Below are 24,398 nucleotides of genomic sequence, written 5' to 3' on the forward strand. Positions count from 1 at the left end.
AGACCAGGGGTCTCAAACTCAATTTACCTTAGGGCCAGTGCCAGTCCTCAAATCTTTCCAGTGGGCCAATAATGTCACTGAAGATGGTGTTCAGAAAATAAAACATTTATATTGTATTTTTTATTTAGAATTTCTTAGAAATAATAAAACTGTCATACAACTTTATGCAATTCTTCTCCTGCCAGAGAGTTTTTAGTGTTTGCCAGACACCTGGCAATGCTTCATTTTTGTCAGTTTGTTGATGTTTGGCCTCAGTGACTGAGCGTTGAAACCTTCAGGATTGCAGCAAGGTGTGCATCAGATAGGTGTGTTCGGTATTTTGACTTGTTTACATTCATTGTGGAAAAAAGTTTCTCACAAATGTAAGTACGGCCAAACAAGGTCATGATTTTTCTGAAGGTTTTGCAAAGATTTTGGGAAGATGATGGTAGCTGTCTGAAGAACTCTGTGGCATCCTCGGTTCCTCTGAATTTAGTCTTTAAAGATGTGTTGCACTGCATATCAATAAGTTCCATTTGTAAATCCCATGGTGCTATTTCCAGATCAACAGAAAATGGATGAGCAAACATATCAAAGCTTTCTTTGTGTTTTCTGAAATCTGCAAACCGCTGATCAAATTTTTGCAAAAGCAGGTCACGCTTAGTAGTGTATTCAGAACCACTGACCTGTATTTCAGAGCCGAGCTCTTCCACAAGTGACTTGCATGTGGGAAATGAGTGACTTGCATGCTGGGAAATGAGTGAGATTCCCCTGAGAAATCTGATTTTTCCACAGTTTTAGTTTAGTTGTGAATGCTCTCACATTAATGTACACTGCTGTCACCAGCTGGCCTGGACCTTGCAGCTTCAGGTTTAGGCTGTTTACAAGCAACCCATGTGTGTGAGTGTGTGTGTGTGAGAGAGAGAGATATAGGTTATTATTCCTGCACAATGGGTTATTATTATCCCTGTGTGACAGCTGGGAAACTGAGGCCTTGCCCAAGGTCACACAGGACATCACTGGCAGAGGCAGCACCAAGAATAGAAACCTGGTCTCTCAGGGACCACCAAGCACCTTCACCAACACCATCCTACCACGAGGCAGTTCCTGCTCCACTTTCCCACACTCCACACTCTGCTGACGGCAGGACCTTGCTGGGCTGGGCCTCCCTGGGTGCAAAAGCGGCTGAGGAGGAGGCACAGTCATGGTCTGTCCACAGGGGGTGCAGGGGGTGAGGAGCATGGCTACTACCCTAAAGAGATGGGGCAGTGGGTGGTTCTAACCCTCCCTGTGTGTCTGGGATTATGCTCCCATCAGGTTCAGTGCCTCCTGGTGCTCCTGCTGGTGCTCGTCCTACACAATCTACCAACATTACATGGGACAATGGGTAAAAAACTAAATAAAGGGCCCCATTTCATTATACAGACCTGCAATGCCACCAGCTAGAAAGAACCTCTTTGCTTTTTTCTTATCTTATCTGCAGGCACCAGGCACATTGCCTTCATGCAGGCTCCATCCCCCAGACCTCCCATTGGTCATGGAGTCAGCGCTTGGGGAGGGGGGATGGCCTCATGCCGTCCCTGCTGACTCTGCCCAGTGACTAGTGACACTGCCTCAATGGTGGACTCTGCCTAGCAACTAATGATGCTGCCTCCATGGCAGACTCTGTCTGGCCACTAGTGATGGTATCTCTGTCTCTCTCCCCCAGCCAATGGGAGCTGAGGCGGGCGGTGCCTGCAGCAGACACAGATAACAGTGTGGCTGCATGGATCTCTCCTCTCCAGCTCCACCAGCAAGAGCAGGGATAGGGAACTGCTTGCAGGGAGACGAGCTACCCGAGGTGAATGGAGCAGTGGGAGCTTGAGACCATGAGACCACTAGCAAATATATTGCTGTTCATCCAGGGAGACGACGTGAACAGCAGAAATGTATAAAATAGAGGATGTAATCTGGCAACCACACACGGCACATTCAAACCTGTGATAAATGAGGGGGCGGGGGATAGCTCCCTTTTGTGGACACCCAGCCAGCCAGTTATCTATAAAATCCCTGTTGATATCTGTTCTCTACTTGCTTTACCTGTAAAGGGTTAAAAAAGCCCATAGGTAAAAAGAAGGGAGTGGGCACCTGACCAAAAGAGCCAATGGGAGGGCTGGAACTTTTTAAAATTGGGAAAAAACTTTCCCTTTGTCTGTTTGTTGTTCTCCAGAGAGAGGAGAGGCAGAGCAGGAACAGGGCTGAACTATGATGTAGGAAGCTTTAAGCCAGGTATGAAAAACCATCAGATCATACCTAGAGATTGCTTCTCTGAAACCCCAGATATGTAAGTAAGTCAGGGAAGGTCTAGGAAGACGCGATTAAGGTTATTTCTTTTATTTCTTATTGGCTTGTGGACTCCCCTGTGCTAACACCAGGTGCTTTTGTTTTGCTTGTAATCTTTAAGCTAAACCTCAAGAGAGCTACCATGATGCTTAATTGTTGTAATTGTTTTGGGATTTTTTTTGATTTAGCAAAAAAGCCTATGTTTCAGATGTATTTTCTTTCTTTTTGTTTTTAATAAAATTTACGTTTTTTAAGAACAGGATTGGATCTTTGTGTCCTTAAGAGGTTTGTGCATGTTGTTTAATTAGCTGGTGGCAACAGCTGATTTCCTTTGTTTTCTTTCTCAGCTGTTCTCTGGAGGGGAGGTGAAAGGGCTTGAGGGTACCCGACAGGAAGGAATTCCCAAGTGCGACTTTCTGGGTTCTCAAAAGGGTTGTTTTTTGTGTTTTTTTTTTTTTTGCATTTGGGTGGTGGCAGTATCTACCCATCCAAGGTCAAAGAGAAGCTGTAACATTGGGAGTTTAATACATCCTCAGCTGCTTCTAGTCTGATCTCCTGCACAATGCAGCCCACAGAATCTCACCCACCCACTCCTGTAACAAACCCTACTAACCTAGGTCTGAGCTATTAAAGTCCTCAAATCGTGGTTTAAAGGTGCAGAGAATCCCCCAGCAAGTGACCCGTGCCCCGCGCTGTACCCGTGCTCCAAGTCCTGGGCCTCCACAAAGCAATACCAACGCCCTTTCCTCTTGGCCTGCAGCTCTCTGTGCTATTTTAGCCCTGGGCCCCCCTAAATCTCAGTCACTGACTATCAATCCCAACCTGCACCATCTGCCAGCCAGCTGTGCTGTGGTTCTGAGATCTGGGCTAGACTGGGACCAGCAAAGCTATATCACTGATAGGACGTAATCGCCGATCTCTGCACTCACACCACCTTTTTACATGGCCCTTTGTGACTGTTCTCTGGCTCACTTCTTGGCCCCCGTGCCTGTTTCGTCTGATGACAAGAGTGATGGGTCCCCATCAGGGATATTTAATTCTGTCTCAAGAAATCTGACATCCAGACAGTGGAAACAAATTGGAAATAGAAATGGATTTCATCAGAGGAGAATAGTCTGAGCTGGCTGGCACTTGGGTGGAGGATGGATAAGTGCTGGGCCTCATCAGTCTTATCTAGGCCTTGGCTGATGATGTGCAGACAAAGGTAATGATCACTAGTCCAGTCCCTCAAGCTGCTGCATGAAAAATGAGCCTCAATTTAGGAGAGGGAGCAACAGCAAATGCATGTCTAAGAGTCCCCCAACCACGCTGTATCTAATTTGGCTCTTCTCAGCAAGTGGAAGGCAAAATATTTCTTTCTTCCTCAGCCTTTTCCAACCCACAGCCCCTCCAACATCCCTCCTCTCCTCTACTGTTATTTATGGTTTGTAGGAGCGTTGTGCTCAGGAGCCCCATTCATGGAGCAAGACCCTGCTGTGCTAGGTGCTGGGCAGAGACAGAACAAAAGATGGTCCCTGGCCCCCAAAAGCTTAGTCTATGCCAAGACTCCCCCCACCGCTACACACATACACTATGGGAAAGGCAAGGTGGTCATGATCCCCTGGCACCTATTTGGAACCCTCTTTGGAGTCATGATCCCTTCTTTGAGCAACACTTCTAAGAATCTCTTTTATTGCCAATTACTTTGGAAATATCTTGGTGCAATTTCTAACAAGCCTTTAAATGTGATGTTATGGAATATACACTAGCCCCCATCACAGGTCATGGCTGCCCCATAGTGCTCTCTGCAGGCTGAGCATGATGCAGCTGGCACTGTCAGCCCCAGTTTCCCTCCCTGAGGTTGGTCTCCTTGGCACTGCACACATAGATCTGTGCTGGAGATGTGGCTTAGCCTCCAGCCACATTTCAGCAAACAGACCCCTTCTGGGGTAGCAAAATCCAACTAAAAAGTCCCAAACAAGCAAAAAGGTCCCTCTGCCACTGGGGGCTTCTCTTCAACCCATCGTTTAGGCCCTGTCCCTTTCTGGGCTACATCTGAGAGTCTCTCTGTGCTCTGGGCTAGACACTGAGCCTAGGCTGATTCCCGTGACATTCCCTTTCCCCTACAGACCCTACCTTGGGTGTGAGCTACCCAGCCTGTGATTCCCTCTCTAGTCTGCTCACGCTCTCAGTCCTTTGATAAGCCCAGGTGTCCATTAATCTGTCACCTGACCCCTCTTAGCCGTGCTTCCTCAGGCTGGAAGCAACTAATTAATTCAGGCACAGGTGTGGCTGGCCCCATTTCCCCTTAGGCAATGTCTACACAGCAACTAGACACCGCAGCTGGCCTGTGCCAGCTGACTTGGGCTCGCAGGCTTGGGCTGTCAGGCTGGTTCATGGCTGTGTAGACTTCCTGGCTCAGGCTGGGGCCCAGGCTCTAGGATTCTGACGGATAGGAAGATCCCAGAGCTTGGGCTCTAGCAACACCACTGATGATGCTTGTTACTGTAAAGTAGTAAACATTACATTTTCCATTCATTAGGCGCCGGGACACCGATGGGGGAGCATGTCCTGGCTGCACAGCAGAGAGGAAGGGGAGTCAGTACCTCACCTATCTCAATAGTTCAACTCAATAGACTCAGTAGATGGTGTGGATGGACTCCAACAAGCCCTGTCCACTCTTCCATGGCAAGGGCTGTGTGCAGAGGCAGATTAAGGTTTCCTGGGGCCCTGGGCCAGAACAAGTAGGGGGCCCCTCCCTACCCCTTCCACCCATAGTCCTGCCCCCGTTCCACCTCTTCCATCTGCAGCCCCACCCTAAGCCCCACTTTCTTTCTGCCCCTTCCCCAGGACCCTGCCCCTGTTCCACCCATGGTCCCCCCCATTCTGCCCACCCCACAACCTGTTTGCTCCTTTCTGCCCCCCCCCCCCCACTGCTGGAGAGGCTTCTCCTGTCCCGCAGTTTCTGCTGGGGATGGGATGGGATGGGGTGGGGTGCCGCCAGTGGGGAAAGGGCTTCCCCCGTCCCATGGCTTCTGCTGGGGATGGGATGGAGCAGTGCTGCTGGGGGGAGGGCTTCCCTCATTCTGCAGCTTCTGCTGGCAACAGTGTCAGGGGGCACAGGGGCTTCCCCCACCCAACCCACCAGGCGGAAGCTTGGGGCCCCCAGTTGGCTGGGTTCCAAGGGCCTGGGCCCAGTGGCTAATCTGCCATTGGCTGTGTGATAGTGACCGTGGTATGGAACATCCAGCCAGTGGAGACCATGAGTGGGAGAAGTAGGGGAAGAGCCCCAAAGAGCTAACCAAGGGCACATGAAACCTCCATCTTTCATAAGACACCTTAGTTTTGTCCCAATTTCCCCCTGACTATTTATGCTCATATCCATTGCCTGAGCATGTGTAGGGTGGAGGGAAGCCAACAATGCAATGCTTTCCCTCCCCTGATCTCCTGCCACCACCTTTGCAAATGGAAGAATAAATATTAAACTCAAAACTGAAAATCTCCAGAATATAGAAACAAATGTGAATGGTGCAGTGTGTACAAAATCGCACAACCCAGTGAAAATCCCCTAACATTTATGGGCATGGACCATCCCAATCGGGGCATCCCTGGGAGAGGGGACTTTATCAATACCCTGGTGTGATTGTACTAATCTTGGCATCCCCTAGAAGGAGGCCCTTTAGCCATAGCTTGAGGTTCAGTGAAAGAAAAGGGGTCCCCTTGCGAACTTCAGCAGCAGCCTGGTGCTAGTTATTCCGACCTGTGTGGGGGGGGGGGGGATGACCACTAAACTTGTGTGGTTGTTGGAGAATGGGGACTTCTAGTGTGTGTCCTGTGGAAGACGGTCTGCATTATCTCTGAGCGGGAGTGCAATAGGAGGGGATGTCTCGAAGTGGGGGTACTTTGGCTCAGATCCTCAAAGGTAGTTAGGATCAATGGGAGTTATAGGTGCCTAAATATTTTTTGCAGATCTGGGCCTTTATCATTAACCCTGGCTGGGAAAGTCCAAAATGGCAGTTTTGTTTCACTGTCGTCTCTCCTCAGCTTTCCACTCAGCGTTGGCCGAAACCTGCCATGTTCATTGTGAGGCTCTCAGGGCCGTGACGTCAGGGTGCAGAGAGGGGAACTACCCCTTCTCCTGTTCAGCATGGCCAAGGTAAACAGTGGAGCTCTTCAAGGGCCAGTCCAAACATTTGTTAACACCACCTGTTCAAGTGGCGATAGGGGGAGATTTAAGGGATGGCACCCAGCTGACAATAGTGATGCCTGGCTCTGTTACCAGGATGGATGGCCGGCCAGCTAGGAAGATGAGAATCACAATGATGACATAAAAAGAAAAGGAGTACTTGTGGCACCTTAGAGACTAACCAATTTATTAGAGCATAAGCCCTAAGGTGCCACAAGTACTCCTTTTCTTTTTGCGAATACAGACTAACACAGCTGTTACTCTGAAACCTGTCATAATGATGACATATTGATCTCACAGAGATTGATACACGAGGAATGTATAAAAGAAGAGGTCCCTTCCTAGCCCTGCATCAGGCTGGCAGGCTCCTACAACGTTGATCAAGTTTCCAAGGAGAAGAGGAGTCCAGGAGATGCATCCCCGGATTCTGGTGTGCACCCTGGCAGTGCTTTTGGCAGCCTGCCACATGGACACCTATCCCATGTATACTGAGAGTGATGGGGTGCAAGGTAAGAGCCATTACTGAGTCTTTTTTTCACTTGGCTGGCAGCACCGATATGCCAGGCAGAGTTTGGTCCTAATGGGCAGGTCCTGTCCAGCTCCAACTGGAATCAAACCAAATCTGACATTAGTTTGACATCGACCGCTGGAAAGTGCATGCAAACCTGCCTGCATCTCCCTGCCTTGGTCTTAGACCTGATTTGATTTGCTTCATTAGAACCACAAGCTAGCATGCCAGAATATTTCTATAGCCAATGAGATGGACTGTCCTGGTCTAAAGAAAAGGAGTACCTGTGGCACCTCAGAGACTAACAAATTTATTTGAGCATAAGCTTTTGTGAGCGACAGCTCACTTCATCGGATGCAGACTAACACGGCTGCTACTCTGAAACCTGTCCTGGTCTAGTTTTGTGTATAACTGGGTCAAATTAGGATCAAATAGGTAGTGTGGCCTAATGAATTGAGCAGTGGACTGGGACTCATGAGACCAGCATTCAATTTCTGGCTCTGCCACTGGCCGGCTGGGTGACCTTGGGCAAGTCACTGCCGCTGTGTGCCTCAGTTTCCCCATTTGGGGTTAATGATACTGACCACTTTTGCAAATTGCTTTGAAATTTGCTGGTTAAAAATGCTGCATAAGGGCTAGAATTATTTTTAAATTACTAAAGACCAGTCTATTCATGAGCAACCTGATCTCACTGATCTGTTGTTTTTTTAAACAAGATGCAGGTAGCTGAGTTCAGGTGAGGTGCTCAGATGCTCCTGTGGTGAGAGCCCTGCATACCCTATAGGTAGCCAGACAGAATTAAATATACAACGACCCCACAGAGAATGGGAGATTACATAGGCATGTCTGGCTTCTAAACGGGAGATCTGGAAACCACAGCTCATGTGTAAAGCAATTTTCTAGAGTTACTACCCTTTTTAATAACTAATGTAACAAATGTCTTACTATGAACACCATATATGGGGCCAGTCCTGCATCCCTGGATCAGTTTGTTCGCACTCAGGTGAAGCTCTCAGTGGGGTATTAGTGGGAAGTTGCCCCAACCAGGGCTGTGAGACTTGGGATTTGTAATTAAAACATTATTTATACTGTGTAAGTCAGAGACATCAGGATTCCGTCATTTTGTATTTTACAGAGCAGCCAAGTAGAAAGCAATATGGCCTAGAGGCTAGAACACCACACCGGGCATTAGGAGACCAGGCTTCGATTCCCGGTTATGCTACTGCATGACCTTGGGCAAGTCCCTTCACCTACCTGTGCCCCTCTAAACAGGGGTAATGGCGTGCCCCTCATCACGTGTGACGTACTTGGAGATCTACACATGACAAATGCGCTGTCAGAGCTGGGTGTTGTTACTGGTCTGTTGAAGGCTCGTGGGTGGGGGAGAATTTCAGGTTGGAGTCCAGTGGTGAACAGTGCCTGTGGAGATCAGTCGTTGGCACCTGTTGCATGAATGGCTTCCCCTCACAGAGATTCAGACTGTAAGTTCCATTAATGACTGAGGTGGTGATCATGAGCCTCATTCAAAGCTGCCTCTTCAAGGTTCCACTGATGTTCTATGGAAACCTTTGAACAAACGTTATCTGGAGAGACCCCAGGCCTGCTTCTGAGTCAGGATCAGATGAGCTAGAAGGAATATGTTGAAGTACAGGTCGCTTTGGCAGAGAACAAAAGCCATATGGGAAACTATGAAAAACACAAAGAGGCCCAATGCTCAGCGCTCCTGAGCACCTGCAAATCCCACTGAAGGCAGTGGGTAAAATCCTGGCCCCAGTGAAATTAATGGGAGTTTTGCTGCTGACTTTAATGAGGCCAGAATTTCACCCTAGAGCAGCTGCTGGGACTCAGCTGGTGCCAGCACCTGTGGCCCGTAGAGGATGGATACAGAAGAGCAATAGCAGTGCTGATGCATATTGCATTAGAAAGCACTGGACATACACTGATCTTTCTAACAAGTGATCTGGGATGTCTTGGCGGCCCAGCTGACTTGTAATCCTTACTTTGCCATACAAATTCCTGTTCCTCAAAGCACTGTGCGCCTGCAGGTGGCTGTTGTGAGGGAAAGAGCTCAGTTATCCAGCAGGTTGGTTGCTCAGTCACTGGTGTCTTTTTGCTGTTGCCAGTGGCTCCTCTGCGTGTCTTTGCCCCATCTGTTACTTGGTCCTTCCGGACACTGGCGTCCAGCAGCATGTGGGAGGGATTCGAAATTTGGTATCACCAGCTGTATCCAGCCCTCTCTTTAAGCTTCTGCTGCCCACCCCCCATGGACAGCTCCTAAGTGAGCAGGCACCACTCTGTCCCCTTGGAAGGATCCACTCAGGGCTTCCCGGCTGCATACTGGGGCAGTGAGGGACGTGGGGGCAGCCTAGGGGGAAATACTGCCTGAGTGCCAAGTCTCCACAGCTGACTGCCAAAGCTCTAGATTTCTAGGTGCCCAGAAGCGCCAGCGACAAAGCCATAGGGTGCCTTCTAGGGCAATAACCACACCCCTTTGGAACATCGCTTCCCACCTAGCCTGGCTGACAGTGGTCACTACAGATGTGGCCCAAAGTACTTCATCCTGCCAGAAGCAAGAGTGCATTTCCTGTGGGGCATGGGACAGAGACCAGGCTGTGAACTCAGATGTCCTTCCTGGCCATGTGATGTACCCACAGTCATGAGTGACGAAGGATTTGAAGTCTTTAAACCATGATTTGAGGACTTTAATAGCTCAGACATAGGTGAGAGGTTTATTGCAGGAGTGGGTGGGTGAGATTCGGTGGCCTGCATTGTGCAGGAGGTCAGACCAGATGATCATAATGGTCCCTTCTGACCTTAATATCTATGAATCTATGATTCCAACACCACCCCTCACAACATATCAAATTCTTCTGCCTGTCTGGCAGTGTGCCTGTCTGTCTGAGGAGCAGGACTGTCCTAAAGTACCAGGAACCTTGTCATAGTTTCTCTGTTTAACCCAGATTTTGTTCCTACGGATTTTAACTTGGCAGAGAATGCAGTTGGGTTCATACCTGATGACACCCATTCTGCTGGGCTCAGGCAGTCCAGGAGTCTGAACTCAGTTCCCTCTGCTCTGGAAGGAGGAATAAGCCAGATTCAAAAAGCTGGCCATTGGAAGGGTGAGTACCCAGCATCTTTGGCGCCTGCCGTCCGTTCTCCTGTCCCTCATTTGTGGTCCTGTGCTCTGATCCCTGAGAGAGGAGAATTTCCTTTGGTCCCATTATGACATTGCAGGGTGCAATCCAGACCAGTGAAGGGCTGTGTCGCCGCCTGCCCTGCAACCTGGGGTGCCTCACAGTGCTTTGCTGCTGTAGCTCCCACAACCAGCCAGATAGTATGAGGTCACCCCCTGCGTGCCTATGTGTACAGTCCTTGTCCAGCAACTCTGACCCCAGCAGCCTGTCAGCAACAGACCTGCCACACTCTGGCTCCCAGCAACTAGGGTTACTACCTGCAGTGTGACCCCAACACACTGCTGGGCCCAGATTTTCTCCCAAATGTGTGTTCTGCACTGTCTAGCGCTCTCCAGGACAGTCCAGATAGATTAGGTCCATTGCCACTTTAAATGAAGTTATCCCACAGTTCACAACTCTGGATCAGTTTTGATTAAAGAATGAAACAAGCTGATTTAACTACAAGGAGATAAAGTTTTAAGTGAGTATAAAGCCTTAAAATCAGAAATGGTAACAGGAGAAATAAAGTGAAAACACTTTCTAGGGTTAAACTCAACTAACTAGACTTGGCTCAAGGTGAAGTCCCTTACCACGTGTTTCCAGTAACGTTGCTGACCAAACTCTCAGGCCAGGACCTGCTTCCAAAGTCCAGTGGCTGTTTCTTTTATCTTCTCAGAGGAAAAAGAGAGGGCTGGACAGGGAGAGATATCTTGGGGTGTTTTTGCCCCTGACTTTTATAGTTCAGTCAGCCTTTGAAATGCATTTTCCTGAGGGTCACCCCTAGTTAAAGTTCCTTCCAGCTGTGAGGGTGGAGACATGGAGTCTCTTCATGAAAGAGGCTTCATGCTGTTGTTTGCTAAAATGCAGATTTGCTTTGTCTCCCTCTTGCTGTCTCAAGGACCTTGGTTACCACTTACATGTAAATTGCAGTAAATACACACTCCTTTGTTTAAGACCTGCTTGACTGGTCCTGCCTAATCAGGACTGGTTTTGAATATATGCCACCAAACTTTACAGATAATATTGCTGCATACATTTCGCCATGATACTATTGACCAGTGAGTTGTTAGTTTTCAAATGATAGCTCACAAGGCATATTTTGCACAAAGATTATTACAGTCATGTGTAGGGGGTGAAGATGGGGTACACTTCGTCACACCCATTTGATTGTTACCCAGTCTTTCTACTGGAAAACCCAGTTGCTCTGTGTTCTGTTGATGATGGTGTTGCCATAGATATTTTGTCATTTCAGGAGGCAAAGAGACTTCTCTGGAGGACGTCCCTGATAACCTGGTGAGTGAGACAGACAGGCATTGTTGCTGTTTTTCACTATGGAGTAGTCAGCCTTGTTTGAGATGCCAAGTCTCAAATGATCAGACACAGGGTCAGTCATCCTGGAGTAGGCCTGGTGCTGGAGAGAGCAGTTTTGAAGTCTAGGGGCTGTGACAGGGCACTGCTGGAGGGAAGCTCACACTGTTGGAGTTTAATCTGTCATTGGCAGGACCTTGCTGTGCAGACTCAGGGCGCCAATATGAGGGAGCTCTCGCTGGCCCTGCTGCCAGGGGGCTGGAATCTAAGCTGCTGCCACAACATGCTTGCAGCTTGCAGTGCTGCTGAGGCAGCCTCTTCACTAGCCTGTGTGACTGGGAGGTGGGGAGGGAAGGAAAAGGTTCCAAGGAGGGCACTTTCTCTACAGCAAATGGCTGTTGTGAACCAGCATGGCCCTGCGTCTTTTCAGGTGGACAATGTCAAGATGATCCTGTGGAAACTGGCAGTCGCAGACCAGCTCCGGAGCCAGGGATTCACCAAATCAGAGCATCCCCCACAGAAACCCAGCAAGCGAGGTGAACACTTAGCTCTTGGGGAGTCACAGAGCCGAATGGAGTCTCCAGGAGGGGAAGGGGCAGTTTGCTGAATGCGGTTCTTTGTTCTTAAGGGCCAGCCCATCTGGTCTGTCAGGGTGGGATGCTCATCACCTGCTGCAGGAATCGAGCAGAGTGTTAGTTTTGTCGGCTCTGGGAGTGGGTTGGAAGGCCAGCAGTAGGAGCTGTAGGCGCTTTCCCCAGTCAAACTGTGAAAAGGAACTGTAGGGGTGAGTGCAATTCAGGGAGAGTGGGGACTCAAAATTTCAGCTCCCCAGGTACCTCCCACACCTTTGAGGAGGATAGAAATGCTAGATCCCCTTGCTCTGGCTGCATGTGAAACCTGACTGCTCAAAAGACTGACAACAGTCAATTACTCCGTGAACATCTCAATAAAAGCGTCAAAGGACTCAACTGGCCATACTGAACAGCAGTGACTTTGGTTGTAGAGCAATCGGCTCCCTCCTGTGCCAGCAAAAGCCACTGCATCCCAGAGAGGATTCATCCCAGGGGGTAGGCAGGAGTGATCCCAGGGTAATTCCTCAGCTCCCACAAGTTTCTGTAGATGAGCCCAGCTGGGTTCACTGGCTGCTGTAGCTATACCCACTCTGTAGGTGTCACAGCCTGGACTTGGGGCTGCACTGCCTGTCTGCAGGCCCCTGGGTGAAAGGAAGACAGTAGGTACCTTGCACTACAGCAAACCTGACAGACTCCCTGCACCAGGCCTGGCTCCTGGAGTGAATCTGGCCCAGTATGTTCTAGGAATATTTTAACTGATGACTAAAGATAGAATATTGCCTGTGGTCTTTTCACTGTCAGCATAATGTGCACAGCTGGCTGAGCATCGGCTCCGAGTCTCCTTCAAAATGATCCTGATAAACTGGAGAATTGGTCTGAAATCAACAATTCAATAAAGACAAGTGCAAAGTTCTTCACTGAGGAAGGAAAAATAAAATGCACAGCTACAAAATGGGGAATAACTGGCAGTACTGCTAGAAAGGATCTAGGGGTTAGAGTGGATCACAAATGGAATACGAGCCAACAATGTGATACTGTTGCAAAAAAAAAAAGACTATCATAATTCTGGGGCGTATGAACAGGAGTGTCATATGTAAGACATGGGAGCTAATTATCCTGCTCTACTCAGCTCTGGAGAGGCCTCAGCTGGAGTACTGTGCCAAGTTCTAAGGCAGCACGCTTTAGGAAAGATGTGGACAAATTGGAGAGAGCCCAGAGGAGAGCAACAAAAATGATCAAAGGTTTAGAAAACCTGACCCGTGAGGAAAGGTTACAAAACTGGGTGTGTTTAGTCTGGAGAAAAGAAGACTGAGGGAAGGTCTGATCAGTCTTTAACTATGTTCAGGGCTGTTCTAAAGAGGACAGGGATAAATTGTTCTCCATGTCCGCTGAGGGTGGGACAAAAGATAATCAGCTAAATCTGCAGCAAGGGAGATTTGGGGTTAGGTATTAAGAAAAGGATAGTTAAGCTCTGGAACAGGTGACCTAGGGAGGTGTGGGATCCCCATCACTGGAGGTTTGTAAGAAGAGGTTGGACAAACCCCTGTCAGGGATGGTCTGGGTATTCCTGGTCCTGCCTTAGTGCAGGGGCTTGACTACAGGACCTCTCAAGCTCCCTTCCAGCTGTACCTTTCTGTGGCTCTGTAACTTGTACTTATGCCATTGTACACCCAGTGCAGTGAATGAAGTTATACCCGTGCAAAGCCAATTTAACAGAGTTGAGATTGAATCAGGACCCAGGTCTCTTCAGAGATCTGTCTCCATCTGTGGGACAGCAACATTATCTATCCTGTGTGAACCCTCAATTTGACAGCCTAGGATCCAAACAGAGGGATTTTCAGGAACCCTTCTCAAAAATGGAGACTTCTTAGCTGTTCCACTGAAACCATTAATTTCCCACCACAAAGTTTCACCTATATGGTGAATTAAAGGGTTAGGGAGGTCAGTCTGCTCAGTTGAACACCCTCAGGTGCTTTATCTGTCTTTTCTACTCACAAGCTATTGTGGATGCAGAATGGTGGGTCCAAACGCTAACAGAAAGCCATCTAACTACCTGGCTTTGGAACTGATTGACAGGGCAATGATAGGCGCCTGGCTAGTTAACTGTATCCACAAAGCTCAACGATGCTGCTGTATCAGAACTGTGCTGTATCCCCTCCCACTGACTGTCACACTTCTCCTCCACTATCCTTGTCCCAGCCTGCTTCTGGAAGTACTGTGTCACCAACTGAGGCTGCCTGCCACATGACCATCTCAATGCAGACATGCACTTTGTGAGTCCTCCACCAAAAGAGCCTGCAAACTCATCCCCCTTGGATGCTTGTGCCCCTTCCTTGCCTGCTTTCGTGCCCCCCAGCAACTCCCCAGCTGCCATGGAAGAGCATGCATTGCTTTGTAAATAGCATTACAAATAATGAGGATGCGTCGGTGGAAAGAGGAGAACATTTGTAAGCCCTGGTCTACACTACAAGTTTAGGTCGAATTTAGCAGCATTAGATCGATTTAACCCTGCACCCGTCGACACACTGAAGCCATTTTTGTCGACTTAATGGGCTCTTAAAATCGATTTCTGTACTCCTCCCCGACGAGGAGATTAGCACTGAAAACAACATCGCCTGGTCGAATTTTGGGTAGTGTGGACGCAATTCGACGGTATTGCCCCCCAGGAGCTATCCCAGGTGCTCCATTGTGACTGCTTTGGATAGCACTCTCAACTTGGATGCACTGGCCAGGTAGACAGGAAAAGCCCCTCAAACTTTTGAATTTCATTTCCTGTTTGGCCACCGTGGCAAGCTGATCAGCACAGGTGACCGTGCAGATCTCATCAGCAGAGGTGACCATGGAGTCCCAGAATCTCAAAAAGAGCTCCAGCATGGACCGAACAGGAGATACTGGATCTGATTGCTGCATAGGGAGATGAATCCATGCTATCAGAACTCTGTTCCAACAGACGAAATGCCAAAATATTTGAAAAAGTCTCCAAGGGCATGAAGGACAGAGGTTATCACAGGGACCCGCAGCATAGAATCATAGAATCATAGAATATCAGGGTTGGAAGGGACCCCAGAAGGTCATCTAGTCCAACCCCCTGCTCGAAGCAGGACCAATTCCCAGTTAAATCATCCCAGCCAGGGCTTTGTCAAGCCTGACTTTAAAAACCTCTAAGGAAGGAGATTCTACCACCTCCCTAGGTAACGCATTCCAGTGTTTCACCACCCTCTTAGTGAAAAAGTTTTTCCTAATATCCAATCTAAACCTCCCCCAGTGCAACTTGAGACCATTACTCCTCGTTCTGTCATCTGCTACCATTGAGAACAGTCTAGAGCCATCCTCTTTGGAACCCCCTTTCAGGTAGTTGAAAGCAGCTATCAAATCCCCCTCATTCTTCTCTTCTGCAGGCTAAACAATCCCAGCTCCCTCAGCCTCTCCTCATAACTCATGTGTTCCAGACCCCTAATCATTTTTGTTGCCCTTCGCTGGACTCTCTCCAATTTATCCACATCCTTCTTGAAGTGTGGGGCCCAAAACTGGACACAGTACTCCAGACGAGGCCTCACCAATGTCGAATAGAGGGGAACGATCACGTCCCTCGATCTGCTCGCTATGCCCCTACTTATACATCCCAAAATGCCATTGGCCTTCTTGGCAACAAAGGCACACTGCTGACTCATATCCAGCTTCTCGTCCACTGTCACCCCTAGGTCCTTTTCCGCAGAACTGCTGCCTAGCCATTCGGTTCCTAGTCTGTAGCTGTGCATTAGGTTCTTCCGTCCTAAGTGCAGGACCCTGCACTTATCCTTATTGAACCTCATCAGATTTCTTTTGGCCCAATCCTCCAATTTGTTTAGGTCCTTCTGTATCCTATCCCTCCCCTCCAGCGTATCTACCACTCCTCCCAGTTTAGTATCACCCGCAAATTTGCTGAGAGTGCAATCCACACCATCCTCCAGATCATTTATGAAGATATTGAACAAAACCGGCCCCAGGACCGACCCTTGGGGCACTCCACTTGATACCGGCTGCCAACTAGACATGGAGCCATTGATCACTACCCGTTGAGCCCGACAATTTAGCCAGCTTTCTACCCACCTTATAGTGCGTTCATCCAGCCCATACTTCCTTAACTTGCTGACAAGAATACTGTGGGAGACAGTGTCAAAAGCTTTGCTAAAGTCAAGAAACAATACATCCACTGCTTTCCCTTCATCCACAGAACCAGTAATCTCATCATAAAAGGTGATTAGATTAGTCAGGCATGACCTTCCCTTGGTGAATCCATGCTGGCTGTTCCTGATCACTTTCCTCTCATGCAAGTGCTTCAGGATTGATTCTTTGAGGACCTGCTCCATGATTTTTCCAGGGACTGAGGTGAGGCTGACTGGCCTGTAGTTCCCAGGATCCTCCTTCTTCCCTTTTTTAAAGATTGGCACTACATTAGCCTTTTTCCAGTCATCCGGGACTTCCCCGGTTCGCCACGAGTTTTCAAAGATAATGGCCAATGGCTCTGCAATCACAACCGCCAATTCCTTCAGCACTCTCGGATGCAACTCGTCCGGCCCCATGGACTTGTGCACGTCCAGCTTTTCTAAATAGTCCCTAACCACCTCTATCTCCACAGAGGGCTGGCCATCTCTTCCCCATTTTGTGATGCCCAGCGCAGCAGTCTGGGAGCTGACCTTGTTAGTGAAAACAGAGGCAAAAAAAGCATTGAGTACATTAGCTTTTTCCACATCCTCTGTCACTAGGTTGCCTCCCTCATTCAGTAAGGGGCCCACACTTTCCTTGGCTTTCTTCTTGTTGCCAACATACCTGAAGAAACCCTTCTTGTTACTCTTGACATCTCTGGCTAGCTGCGGCTCCAGGTGCGATTTGGCCCTCCTGATATCATTCCTACATGCCCGAGCAATATTTTTATACTCTTCCCTGGTCATATGTCCAACCTTCCACTTCTTGTAAGCTTCTTTTTTATGTTTAAGATCCGCTAGGATTTCACCATTAAGCCAAGCTGGTCGCCTGCCATATTTACTATTCTTTTGACTCATCGGGATGGTTTGTCCCTGTAACCTCAACAGGGATTCCTTGAAATACAGCCAGCTCTCCTGGACTCCTTTCCCCTTCAAGTTAGTCCCCCAGGGGATCCTGGCCATCCGTTCCCTGAGGGAGTCGAAGTCTGCTTTCCTGAAGTCCAGAGTCCGTATCCTGCTGCTTACCTTTCTTCCCTGCGTCAGGATCCTGAACTCAACCAACTCATGGTCACTGCCTCCCAGATTCCCATCCACTTTTGCTTCCCCCACTAATTCTACCCGGTTTGTGAGCAGCAGGTCAAGAAAAGCGCCCCCCCTAGTTGGCTCCTCTAGCACTTGCGCCAGGAAATTGTCCCCTACGCTTTCCAAAAACTTCCTGGATTGTCTATGCACCGCTGTATTGCTCTCCCAGCAGATATCAGGAAAATTAAAGTCACCCATGAGAATCGGGGCATGCGATCTAGTAGCTTCCGTGAGCTGCCGGAAGAAAGCCTCATCTACCTTATCCCCCTGGTCCGGTGGTCTATAGCAGACTCCCACCACTACATCACTCTTGTTGCACACACTTCTAAACTTAATCCAGAGACACTCAGGTTTTTCTGCAGTTTCGTACCGGTGCTGCGTGAAACTTAAGGAGCTCAGGCAAGCCTACCAAAGAACCAGAGAGGCAAACGCCCACTTGGGGTCAGAGCCCCAGATATGCCGCTTCTATGATGAGCTGCATGCAATTCTAGGGGGTGCCCCTACAACTACCCCACCCCTGTATGTGGACTCCTGCAAGGGAGTCTCACACAACAGGGATGAGGATTTGGGGGATGAGGAAGATGAGGAAGAGGGGGAGGTTGAAGACAGCGCACACCAGGCAAATGGAGATTCTGTTCTCCCCGACAGCCAGGAATTGTTTATCACCCTGGAGACAGTACCCTCCCAACCCAGGCTCCCAGACCTTGTAGGCGGAGAAGGCAGCTCTGGTGAGTGTACCTTTGTAAATATAATACACGGTTTAAAAGCAAGTGTGTTTAATGATTAATTTGCCCAGAAGACTTGGGATGCATTCGCGGCCAGTACAGCTACTGGAAAAGTCTGTTAATGTGTCTGGGGATGGAGCAGAAATCCTCCAGGGACATCTCAATGAAGCTCTCCTGGAGCTACTCCCAAAGCCTTTGCAAAAGGTTTCTTGGGAGGGCAGCCTAATTATGTCCTCCATGGTAGGACACTTTACCACGCCAGGCCGTTAGCATGTAGTCTGGAACCATTGCATAAGAAAGCATGGCAGTGTGTGTTCACAGTGTTTGCTGGCATTCAAGCAACATCTGTTCTTTATCTCTCTGTGTTATCCTCAGGAGAGTGATATCATTCATGGTCACCTGGTTGAAATAGGGGAATTTTATTAAGGGGACATTCAGAGGTGGCTGTTCCTGCTGGGCTGTTTGCCTGTGGCTGAAAAGAAATCATCCCCACTGTTAGCCACGCGGTGGGGAGAGGGGTGAAGCGCAGGGGCGGCAGGTTTGTAGAAATTTTGGTGGTGCCCAGAATGCTCAGAGCCCGCCCCCTCCATACTCCACTCCCCACCTGCCTAAGACTCTGCAAGGGAGTTTAGGTTGGGGGAGGAGGTCTGGGGTGCAGGCCTTGGGCTGGGACAGGGGAGTGGGGTGTAGGATGGTTGAGAGGCTGGGCTCTGGGAGGGAGTTTGGGTGCTGGGTGCAGGCTCCAGGCTGGGGCACAGGATGGGGGTGCAGGATGGATGGAGGGGTGCAGGCTCTGGGAGGGAGTTTGGGTGCTGGGTGCAGGCTCCGGGCTGGGGCAGGGCCTGGGGGTACAGGAGGGGGTGAGGGGTGCAGGAGGGAGTGTGTGGGAAGAGGTGAGGGTGCTGGGATAAAATGAAGCTACAACGTGCCAGTGCCACAAGTTTACAAGGGTCAACTAAAAGTGGAAAGTCAGAAGCAGCACTTCCCTGCTTCGGTATATTATATTTTGTTGTACCTGTTGTGATTCATAGACTAGACTCATAGACTTTAAGGTCAGAAGGGACCATTATGATCATCCAGTCTGACCCCCCGCACAAAGCAGGCCACAGAATCTCACCCACCCATTCTCGTAATAAACCCCTAACCTATGTCTGAGCCATTGAAGTCCTCAAATCATGGTTTAAAGACTTCAAGGTGCAGAGAATCCTCCAGGAAGTGACCTGTGCCCCATGCTACAGAGGAAGGCGAAAACCTCCCAGGGCCTCTTCTAATCTGCCCTGGAGGAAAGTTCCTTCCTGACCCCAAATATGGCGATCAGCTGAACCCTGAGCATGTGGGCAAGATTCACCAGCCAGATACCCAGGAAAGAATTCTCTGTAGTAACTCAGATCCCACCCCATCTAACATCCCATCACAGGCCATTGGGCCTATTTACCATGAAGTTAAAGATCAATTAATTGCCAAAATCATGTTATTCCATCATACCATCTCCTCCATAAACTTACCGAGTTTAATCTTGAAGCCAGATATGTCTTTTGCCCCCACTACTTCCCTTAGAAGGCTGTTCCAGAATTTCACGCCTCTGATGATTAGAAACCTCTGTCTAATTTCAAGTCTAAACTTCCTGATGGCCAGTTTATATCCATTTGTTCTTGTGCCCACATTGGTACTGAGCTTAAATAATTCCTCTCCCTCCCTGATATTTATCCCTCTGATATATTTATAGAGAGCAATCATATCTCCCCTCAGCCTTCTTTTGGTTAGGCTAAACAAGCCAGGCTCTTTGAGTCTCCTTTCATAAGACAGGTTTTCCATTCCTCTAATCATCCTAGTAGCCCTTCTCTGTACTTGTTCCAGTTTGAATTCATCCTTCTTAAACATGGGAGACCAGAACTGCACACAGTATTCCAGATGAGGTCTCACCAGGGCCCTGTATCTCTACTGGAAATACCTCGCCTGATGCATCCCAAGACCGCATTAGCTTTTTTCACGGCCATATCACATTGCCACCTCATAGTCATCCTGTGGTCAACCAATACTCCTAGGTCTTTCTCTTCCTCAGTTACTTCCAATTAATGCTTCCCCAGCTTATAACTAAAATTCTTGTTATTAATCCCTAAATGCATGACCTTACACTTCTCACTATTAAATTACATCCTATTACTATTACTATAGTTTACAAGATCATCCAGATCTTCCTGTAGGATATCCCGGTCCTTCTCTGTATTGGCAATACCTCCCAGCTTTGTATCATCCACAAACTTTATTAGCACATTCCCACTTTTTGTGCCAAGGTCAGTAATAAAAAGATTAAATAAGATTGGTCCCAGAACCGATCCTTGAGGAACTCCACTAGTAACCTCTCTCTAGCCTGACAGTTTACCTTTCAGTAGGACCCACTGTAGTCTCCCCTTTAACGAGTTCCTTATCCACCTTTCAGTTTTCATATTGATCCCCATCTTCTCCAATTTATCTAATAATTCCCCATGTGGAACCATATCAAATGCCTTACTGAAATCTAGGTAAATTAGATCCACTGCATTTCCTTTGTCTAATAAATCTGTTACCTTCTCAAAGAAGGAGATCAGGTTGGTTTGGCACAATCCACCTTCTGTAAAACCATGTTGTATTTTATCCCAGTTGCTATTGACCTCTGTTTTAGACTTGTGTTCCTTCTGTTTTACTGGATGGCTGAGAGTCACGTCTGACTGCGTAGCTGGGGTGCAGAGCCCTCTAGCTTCCCCAGGAGCCCCGCCTGAGCAGACTCACTGCAGGAAGTGCATGGTGTGATAGACAGCATCATACTGGCCCTCTAGGGCTCTACAACAATCACACACCCGTATCCCACTACCTAGATCCTTAAGAAATGCATAGGGGAAACTGAGGCACCCACAAAGCATTCAGAGAAAACATTAAGAACATTCCCACTTCGTAACACCTGTATACAACCAATTACATACTTTAAAGGGTATAAAATAATCAAGTATTGTGCTAAACAGGATCATACCCCAAACTGACCGTGAAATTTAAGTTGCATGTTTTTCCCCTCAGGTGAGGGCTCTGGGGATGAGCGGTTCACAGTGCAGGAGGGGGCTCAGGGCTGGAGCTCAGGGTTGGGGTGCTGAGGGCACAGGCTCTGGGGTGGGGTAGGGCCGGGGATGAGGAGCTTGGGTGCAGATAGGCTGCCCCAGGGCTAGGGTCAGAGAGGACTTTCCCCCTCTCCTCTCCCCGCTGGCAGCAGCGAGCTCTGGGTGAGGGGCCCTTCCGCTCCCCTGATGCCCCTCACCGTAGTCTCACTGGGGGTGGGGGATGGGGCTGCCCTTTGCCCAGCGTGGGGCAGGAGTGATGGTTGCAGGGTGGGGGGAAGGGCAGAGTGTCACAAAATTCACTCAAGCCCCAGCTGCTTAGGTCCAGGAAGCCTCCCACACCATCTCCCCTGCAGTGGGTGGATGCTGGGGGAAGGGAGGGGACTGCCATCACATGTGGCTTCCTTCCTCCCCTGCTGCCCCTCACCGTAGCCTCACTGGGGGTGGGGGGCTGGGGCTGCCCCTTGCCCAGCATGGGGCAGGAGTGGTGGCTGGGGAGAGGGAGGGCAGATTACAGGTCAGACACTCACCGAAGCCCCGGCAGCTGCTCAGGTGAGTGAGGTCCACTGCAGATGATCAAGTCTCCCTCCAAAAGTCCCCTCAGCGCCTCCTCCTGGTGGGTGCCAGAGGAGGCCTGCCAACCACGTGGGGTGCGTGCCTCCTCCCGTTCCTAAGTGTTCAGCCTGCTGCCGGAGCCTCTTGTTGCCACAGGCAGCAGCAGCCAGAAGCGGAAGCGCAGGCAGGCAAGCAAGGGAGAGCCGCCTGCAGCTTTCATTCTGGCAGGGATGCTCCGGGACACTCTGGGGCCGGGGGGCAGGGGAGGATGCGTGGCAGGTGGGGGCCGGAGCCTGCTCCAGGCAGGGCCGGGGGAGAGACCCAGCTCCAAATATTGGTGGAGTGGGGCCCCCAGCTCTGAATATTCCTGGTGCCAGGGCTCCACGAGCCCATATAACTCGCCACCTATGGTGAAGCGATCATCCCAGAGTATTGGGGGGGGTTAGTTGGGTTTGTGCTGAACGTTAATCTGAAAACATCAGCCCCTCCTTTTAAATGGCCAATGTGTCTTTTTCAATGTTACTCTCCCCTTTTTTCCTCCCGCAGATGCAAATGTTTCAATGCTGCCACTAGCATCTCCGTCCCAGAGGCTAGCACAGATAAAAAGGCGAAAAAAACGCACTCGCGATGAAATGTTTTCTGAGCTCACGCAGTCCTCTGGCACTGAAAGAGCCCAGCAGAATGTGTGGAGGCAGACAATGTCAGAGTCCAGGAAAGCACAAAATGAACGTGGGGACAGGAGGGATACGCAAGAGGATAGATGGCTGGAGCAACAGGATGTGGTGGCAGCGTGATGAGAGGAGGCAGGATGCAGTGCTGAGGGTACTGGAGGATCAAAATGATGTGCTCTGGTGTATGGTTGAGGTGCGGGAAAGGCACAGAGCGCCACTGCAGCCCCTGCGTAATCAACCGCCCTCTTCCCCAAGTTGCATAGTCTCCTCACCCAGACACCCAAGAACGTGGGGGGGGGCCCTTCTCGGGGCACCCAACCATCCCACCCCAGAGGACTGCCCAAGCAACAGAAGACTGGCATTCAATAAATTTTGAAGTGCTGTGTGGCCTTGTCCTTCCCTCCTTCCCCACCCCTCCCAGGCTACCTTGGCAGTTATCCCCCTGTTTGTGTGACCAATTAATAAAGAATGCAGGAATTTGAAACAACAATGACTTTATTGCCTCTGCAAGCGGTGATCAAAGGGGGAGGGGAGAGCGGTTGGCTTACAGGGAAGTAGAGTGAACCAAGGGGGTGGGTTTTCATCAAGGAGAAACAAACAGAACTGTCAAACCGTAGCCTGGTCAGCCATGAAACTGGTTTTCAAAGGTTCTCTGATGTGCAGCACGCCCTGCTGTGCTCTTCTAATCGTCCTGGTGTCTGGCTGCACGTAATCAGTGGCCAGGTGATTTGCCTCAACTTCCCACCCCACCATAAACGTCTCCCCCTTACTCTCACAGATATTGTGGAGCGCACAGCAAGCAGTAATAACAATGGGAATATTGGTTTCACTGAGGTCTAAGCGAGTCAGTAAACTGCGCCAGCACGCGTTTAAACGTCCAAATGCACATTGTACCACCACTCTACACTTGCTCAGCCTGTAGTTGAACAGCTCCTGACTACTGTCCAGGCTGCCTGTGTATGGCTTCATGAGCTATGGCATTCAGGGGTAGGCTGGGTCCCCAAGGATACATATAGGCATTTCAACATCCCCAATGGTTATTTTCTGCTCTGGAAAGTAAGTCCCTTGCTGCAGCCATTCTCACAGACCAGAGTTCCCGAAGATGCCAGCGTCATGTACCTTTCCCGGCCATCCCACGTTGATGGTGAACCGTCCCTTGTGATCCACCAGTGCTTGCAGCACCATTGAAAAGTACCCCTTTCGGTTTATGTTCTGGCTGCCTTGGTGCTCCTGTCCCAAGATAGGAATATGGGTTCTGTCTATCACCCCACCACAGTTAGGGAATCCCATTGCAGCAAAGCCATCCACTGTGACCTGCACATTTCCCAGAGTCACTACCCTTGATAGCAGCATCTCAGTGATTGCGTTGGCTACTTGGCTCACAGCAGCCCCCACCTTAGATTTGCCCACTCCAAACTGATTCCTGACTGACCGGTAGCTGTCTGGCGTTGCAAGCTTCCAGAGGGCTATCCCACTCGCTTGTGAACTGTGAGGGCTGCTCTCATCTTGGTATTCTTGCACTTCAGGGCAGGGGAAAGCAAGTCAAAAGGTTTCATAAAAGTGCCCTTATGTATGTGAAAGTTTCGCAGCCACTGGGAATCATCCCAGACCTGCAACACTATGTGGTCCCACCAGTCTGTGCTTGTTTGCCAGGCCCATAATTGGTGTTCCATGGCATGAGCCTGCCCCATTGCCACCAGGATGGCCAAATTGCCGGGGCCCGTGCTTTGAGAGAAGTCTGTGTCCATGTCCTCATCGCTCTCCTCACCACAGTGCCATCGCCTCCTTGCCTGCTTTTGCAGGTTCTGGTTCTGCATATGCTGCATGATAATGCGCGAGGTGTTTACAATGCTCATAACTGCCGCAGTGATCTGAGTGGGCTCTATACTTGCCGTGGTATGGCGTCTGCAGGAAAGAAGAGTTGCAGGGGAAACGGTGGTTGGATGACCAGTTTTGCAGACCTACTGCACCGTCTGCTGCCAGGACACAACAGCTGAGCGGGCTGCATGCTTGCCATGAGCGAGAGAAGAGCAGCCAAGCAGAGTTGCAGCAGAAGTGGCGGATGAC

The 24,398-nt window shown here is 49.5% G+C and overlaps 1 protein-coding gene across 1 annotated transcript; it reads left to right on the plus strand.

Moving 5' to 3' along the window:
* The first annotated feature begins 2,182 nt into the window (after positions 1 to 2,182).
* On the plus strand, positions 2,183 to 22,777 carry LOC311526558 (uncharacterized protein). Its single transcript, XM_084639719.1, has 8 exons — positions 2,183 to 2,247; positions 6,325 to 6,436; positions 6,767 to 6,975; positions 9,935 to 10,093; positions 11,400 to 11,440; positions 11,886 to 11,991; positions 17,943 to 18,022; positions 22,207 to 22,777. Exons 3-7 carry the CDS (start codon positions 6,879 to 6,881, stop codon positions 18,002 to 18,004), a joined length of 465 nt encoding a protein of 154 aa, XP_084495845.1. The 5' UTR covers positions 2,183 to 2,247; positions 6,325 to 6,436; positions 6,767 to 6,878; the 3' UTR covers positions 18,005 to 18,022; positions 22,207 to 22,777.
* The last annotated feature ends 1,621 nt before the right edge of the window (positions 22,778 to 24,398 follow it).

Source organism: Lepidochelys olivacea (genome assembly GCF_965140295.1).
Source record: "Lepidochelys olivacea isolate rLepOli2 genome assembly, chromosome: 9".
NCBI lineage: Eukaryota > Metazoa > Chordata > Testudines > Cheloniidae > Lepidochelys > Lepidochelys olivacea.